Source organism: Dendrobium catenatum, unplaced genomic scaffold, assembly GCF_001605985.2.
Source record: "Dendrobium catenatum unplaced genomic scaffold, ASM160598v2 fragScaff_scaffold_390, whole genome shotgun sequence".
In the NCBI taxonomy this organism is placed as follows: Eukaryota; Viridiplantae; Streptophyta; class Magnoliopsida; order Asparagales; family Orchidaceae; genus Dendrobium; species Dendrobium catenatum.
Genome location: NW_021318852.1, coordinates 7,443,943 through 7,449,944, shown reverse-complemented (window position 1 = coordinate 7,449,944; position 6,002 = coordinate 7,443,943). Strand labels below are relative to the sequence as shown.

Here is a 6,002-nt window from a genome sequence, read left to right as displayed (position 1 = left end):
ATGAACGGGCAATGCAGCACCAAAACGTGCACTTACCCTTCACTCCTCCGTGCACATACAGACACGGTAGACACATTAGCAATTAAGAAAGATTTCCTAAGCTATTTTTTTACCTTTTTTTGGTTTCTTACTATTGATATGTGGAGGTCTGAACAAAAAGAATGGTTTGCAGGCTTCACTTGCTACAGCAGACAAGGGGAATAACTTGGACGTAGAGGAAGCTTTAGAGAGAATAGCTGAAGAGCCTTCTGCGGCTCTTCATGATAGGCAAGATGCTGCAGAATCAATTACGGAGGGGATAAATAATCTTTGTGTTTCTCTATCAAAAGAAACATTGGAAACTTCAAAAACTGGAGAATGTTCTGGTGCAGATATTGATAAGAGAATTCGAGCTTTAAAAAAGAAGGTACTTTCTTTTGCTTTTGTAATTTGTTGTCTTTTTTGAATTTTTGATCTTTTAGTAAACTGATCATTCAAATGTTAAAAATCAATAAAAATCTCGCACAAATGTCTTGATGCGGATAGACTTGAGGCGAAGCTTATTTCTGTCATGTGTAACTTTTTTGGATACTCGTGTTTCCTTAAATTGAAACTTCCATTAGATTTTCAGTTTTTTTTAAAAAGATGGGAAACTTCATCCCAATGTTTGGAGGAGGGTCTTTGTCTTTAGCCTGCGACTATGGTGTGCAGAGTTACAAATTGGTTACTGTTTCACTGCAAAAATAAATATATACCTCTTTTCTTCTTTGGCAAACATATGATGTTATACAATTTGTTCCATATCTCCTAAATCTTTATTTTCACTGCTGGATAAAGGGCATCTTATATATTACTGTATAAAACTTCCAAATCTCCTACCTCCACCTATACTGTGTATCGTCCTTGTGGCTCGTGACTTCAACATTGGAAAAAAAAAAAAAAATGTAGTCGACATTGTGGCGGCAGTAGCAGCCTTTGAAAGAAGCAGTAGAAGGCTTCTAAGTGCTACGGTCTGGACAATGATGAGGAAGCTGAGGAGAAGGAGACGGTAAGGCTCACAGAGATCCGGGAAATCCTTGAAGTTAATTCCCTTTTTATTGAATTTTTCTTTTATTCACTTCAGTGTTATATTTTTACCTTGCTTTTGCATTAAATTTCCAAACCATATATATATATATATTCTCTTGTGAAGAAGAGCGCTCATTGCTTAAAAGTTGAAACAGAGGGCACAGGTTTCTGCTTCGTCCTCTCTGATTTTGCAAGTATTTAGTCTCATATCAGCCCACATAAAAATGAAATGGAACAAGTTTTAATTTTTTGCTTGAGATGGATTCCTGATCAAACAATTTCTTTCCTTGCTTTTTTTTTTTGGCTCATTTTACTTTCGTATTTCAGTTTTCTTACAAAATTGAGCATCGTCTTACTTTTAAAGTTTGATTTAGCTGCCCAAAAACTTTGCAAGTCTCCATTTCTCTATATAAATTTCAGTTTTTCATTGATCAAGTAATTTATGTTGTAACAATTTATTGTTTTCAATTTCTTTCTTCGTAATTGCAATCAGATTTCTTAATTTAATTGTTGGTCATGGATGTTCAAAAGATAATGTTTCTTTGGGATAATGCTGTACTATTTATAGACAGTAGAAGTAATATTTCCATTTTTTATTTTGGATTGATGCTATGCTATTTTGTTAATAAGAATTAATGATTGTGATTTTTGTTAAAGGATTTGTAGTCCAGTGATTAAAAGTGAATATTTTTTCTCTACAGTCATAGATTCAACCCATATATTTTGATGATTTATTGCTCGCCATTGACTGTGTCAAAGAAGATTTATTTTTTCATTTGAACTGGCAAGCATATTCCAATTTCCAAGTATGTGAGTTTTTTATGGCTTTGAAAGTTTTAGATATACCCATTAATTGTGACCTAAAAATTAATTATGTTGATAGGTTGACAATTAATTTTTAATGCGCTCATTATGGAAAATATATAAAAATTAAAAAAATATAATCATCGGTATAGTTAAGGTGGAGAGGGAGACTTTAAATTAAAGAAAGTTTAAGCATTTCTTAATCGTTAGAGAAAGATAGATTCTCTAATATTATAATCATGAAAGAAAAGACGATGGGAACAGATTTCTTGAGTTATGAAGATGCTTCTATTTATTGTCCATTCTTTTCTATAGTGGAATGTCAATTATTTTGAATGGTGGTAATTTAGGCACATATAGACAATCACTTGAATCTAAAATGTCTCCATAAGAAAATGAACTTTTTTCCTTTTTTATGTTCTCTTTATTATTTGTAGATTTACTTTATGTTTTTGGTATTACCCAAGCATATATTAAACGTATATTTGCCTTTATTTCATCTTGCAAACATGAATTCCTTAAAATTCTATCTTTTTTTGCAAGAGAACTCATGATCATGTAGTCAATTTCTTCATAACTGTAATACCAATTATATTTTTTGACTGTTCAGATTTCTTAACAAATCTGAGATGTAATCTGCCCTATTTAATTGTTTGAAGACTTGACTGGCTATTCAAATTTACAATTTCTATTATCATATTATAAGGTGCTGAAAAATAATGTAATTCTGGTTGGCTCATTTTCATTTTTCAGTTCTTTTCTTCATAACTGCAATTTATATTTCTTATGAAGTAATTGTCATGAAGTCTAGATGTAATCATGCTATGCTGTCTATTTTATTGAGGTTTGAAGCAACGATTGTCATTTCTTTGTTTATGGAAGTCTTAGGAGGGATATATTATTAGTTATGATATGATGTATGCATTATTTGGGTCTATTGGTTAACTAATATTTTTCTAAAAATGCTTCTTAGGAAAAAGTTGCGAGTTTTTTCTTATTTACTTGAGATCATTTTTCTTCAGAGAAAAATTTTATTATATTTACGTGAAGAAAAAAAAAAGTGAGAGAACACTTTCTCGAGTTATAAGGATAGTTATATTTAGGTTCCATCGTAGAGGAATGTTAATTATCTTAAATAATTGTTATGCCAAAAATCAAAGACAATTGATGTTTGATAATAGGATATGGTTCTCTTAAATTTAAGAACATCTAGAAGCTCCAAGTTTTCGAATGTGTTTTTTTCAAAGATATATTCATATGCTCATTTTAGTAGTTTCTGACAAGTTGTCAAACTGAATGAAATTTAATCACCTTTGTGAAAATGAGCTTTAGTATTTACTTACAGTATAGCAATTGCTTGCAAATCAAACAAATACAGTTCACGCTTGGGCATTACCATAATATTTACATAGTTAATTGTAACAACAGAGATCCTTCAAGCTCTTGAAGCCTCATAATAAGAAATCACACAAGCTTCATGGCAACTTATATTAGAAATGATTTCATTCCTTTGTTTTGCTAATTTCTATGGCTTCGTTTGGGCCGGCTTTCTTTCTGCTTCTTAAAGCAGCCTTTCTAGTACAAGATTTTTTTAATTTTGTACTAAAAAGCTGCTTTAAGAATAAAAAGGAAAGCTGTCCCAAATGAAGCCTATATTGTAAACATTCCATTAAACTGAATGTTTTAATTACATGAGATGAAAACTCATCATTTATGAGAAGGGAAAAATGTCTTAATAGTCATTCATGAGATTAATTCATATCAGCTTATAATGTATAGCTATATATATCAAATCTCAATGATTATAGCTGGCAAAATTGCATTGAGAATTAGTCATCAACTGCATCAATCAGCTGCAAATGTGCATCTTATACATAAATTTTTATTTTTTGCAGATTCGATTGGCTGAAGGCCAGCAGCTAAAAGGAGAACAGTCAAACATGAAGCCAGAGCAAATTGAAAAAATGGCAAAAATTGCAGATTGGCATGCAGAACTCAAATTGTTGGAGGATAAGAGGACTAATCAGGCTTCATGAGAAAGTCGCAAGTTCTCAACCATGGGTACTAACTTGTTAGATCTTTTTGTCGTAATTTTGCTTCTCATTCAACCCACCCATTTATGGGCTACTTAAGAACTTAATTTTAGATGGTATATTTACATAATGTGCTGTAACTACACTAACTTAGAATTTATGGACACTGAAGACATTTAAGGTTGTGGTGTCCTTTGTTTCATGCCTTAAAATGGTTTTAGCATTAAAATTAATGTAGCATTTATAATTGTCACCTTCCCGAAAATACACTTGCTTTGAGTTTGACAGAAAATAATTTTTTTTTTCTTTTATATATAAGATGGTGTCATGATTATTTGAAAATATTAGAAATGACCTTTCTTTATTGGATCTAAATGAGAAATTGACTCTTAATCAGATTAAACGCAGAAAAAGGATTCATGAAGCCAACCGCACGGAGTGGGATAAAGGCTTGATGTTGTTATTGTTGTATATATAATACGGTGTTGAGACCTGTAATACTTTATGGCGCAAAATATTGACCATTAAAAGAGAAGCGTAAAACTAAGTATTGCAGAGATAGGATGCTCGAGTGGATGAGTGATTTCACTCTTAGAGATAAAATGTGAAATGAGTATATACGGGAAAAAATTGGAGTAATTTCAGTGGTAGATAAGATTGGAGGGAGTTGTCTTAGATGATTTAATAACATTTCAAAATGTTGGCCTTTTGATGACCTTGTTAGGAGAGTAGGTGTATTAAATTTGACCTATATTAAGAAAGTTAGAGGTAGATCTGGTTAGAAAGTATTAGAAATAATTAGATGACTAAAGTGGGCTACAGTCTCTTTTTATTTGTATTGTTTAACCTAGAACTAATAATTTTATCTCCAAATCTATTACCCTTATAAGTCATCAAAAAACAGCAGATAAGCAAATGATGTTCATTTTCCAGCTAGAGATTTGGAATGTATCGGAGTGGAGTTTATGTAATTTTTTTCAGAAGCCTACTGGACTGCCGGCCCTGCTCTTCTTATGTATACTACATAGCCTTCTTACATGTTGAACAATTGAGTTATTGTCACGATAAATTCGAGGGGATGTTTTTAGGCTTTGTTTGTTTGAGCGTTTTTTTGTCTTTTTCGTTTGGAAACAGAGGAATTTTTTTGTGTGTTGTTTGGTTTGTCAAATCACGTTCCCAATAGCTCTTTTTTTCATTTTTATGTTGTTTTGAGAAAGCTTTTTATATATGCTTCTCCGTTAGAAAATTCCATTTTTTGAACTAATGTTTTTTAAAACTGTCTTTTACAAAAGCACCAAAAAAATAAACGAAGCCTTAATTATAAGCAGAAGACATGTTACTTTTATTTTAGCATATTATTTTTTATTATTCAAAAACAAATTTTTTTTTTTTAATTTTTAATTAAGAACGGGTATGATTTACTCATCAGATGCAACAGTGCTAACTATTTGAAGACCTTTGACAAAAGGAATTTGTGCACAATTAGGTTCCAAAAAAAATAAATTTCTTTATTTCATTAATTGCTATTTGCTTGCTTGTGGGCTTCAAAACGCTTCAATAAGAACAGTGGAAACTGTTCACCCGTAAAGGGAAAATTATTCTGTGCGGAATCCGAACGAATGTGTTTGGAGGCGAATACGGGCATGCCACATCACTGGGGCCCAATGCATTCGGTGAGTGGCGCATCCAGATTCGACTTCGAATACATTCAGATTCCGCACAGAATAATCTCTCCCCGTAAAGACCTCGTACAGGTAAGCTGGAAATCTTAATACATGGCTTTCTTTTGTCTGTTGGTTGGGAGCTTAGGCAACAAACTAAGAGGTTTTGGATTCAAGTCTTGTGTATATGATAAAAAAAACTGTCCCAAATGAAACCTTAATAACAACTAACAAACATTCTTCTTATAACAAGCCTTAATTAGATCCCATCAATCATTATGTAAATTTTTTATTTTCCTTAAATAAAATCTTTTCCTTATACTAAACCTCAACCTTCTTCTACATATAAGTAATAACATATGAAATCATCATCTCAATTCTTATACTTTCTATGAATAAAAAATCTCTCAACTCCCAAACACACACACATTGAACTAAAAAAAAAACTAAATTAGCT

The 6,002-nt window shown here is 31.7% G+C and overlaps 1 protein-coding gene across 1 annotated transcript; it reads left to right on the top strand.

Moving 5' to 3' along the window:
* On the top strand, window positions 1-3,887 carry LOC110106217 (partner of Y14 and mago-like). Its single transcript, XM_020836018.2, has 3 exons — window positions 1-66; window positions 173-406; window positions 3,747-3,887. The coding sequence occupies exons 1-3, from the start codon at window positions 1-3 to the stop codon at window positions 3,885-3,887; spliced, it is 441 nt and encodes a 146-aa protein (XP_020691677.2).
* The last annotated feature ends 2,115 nt before the right edge of the window (window positions 3,888-6,002 follow it).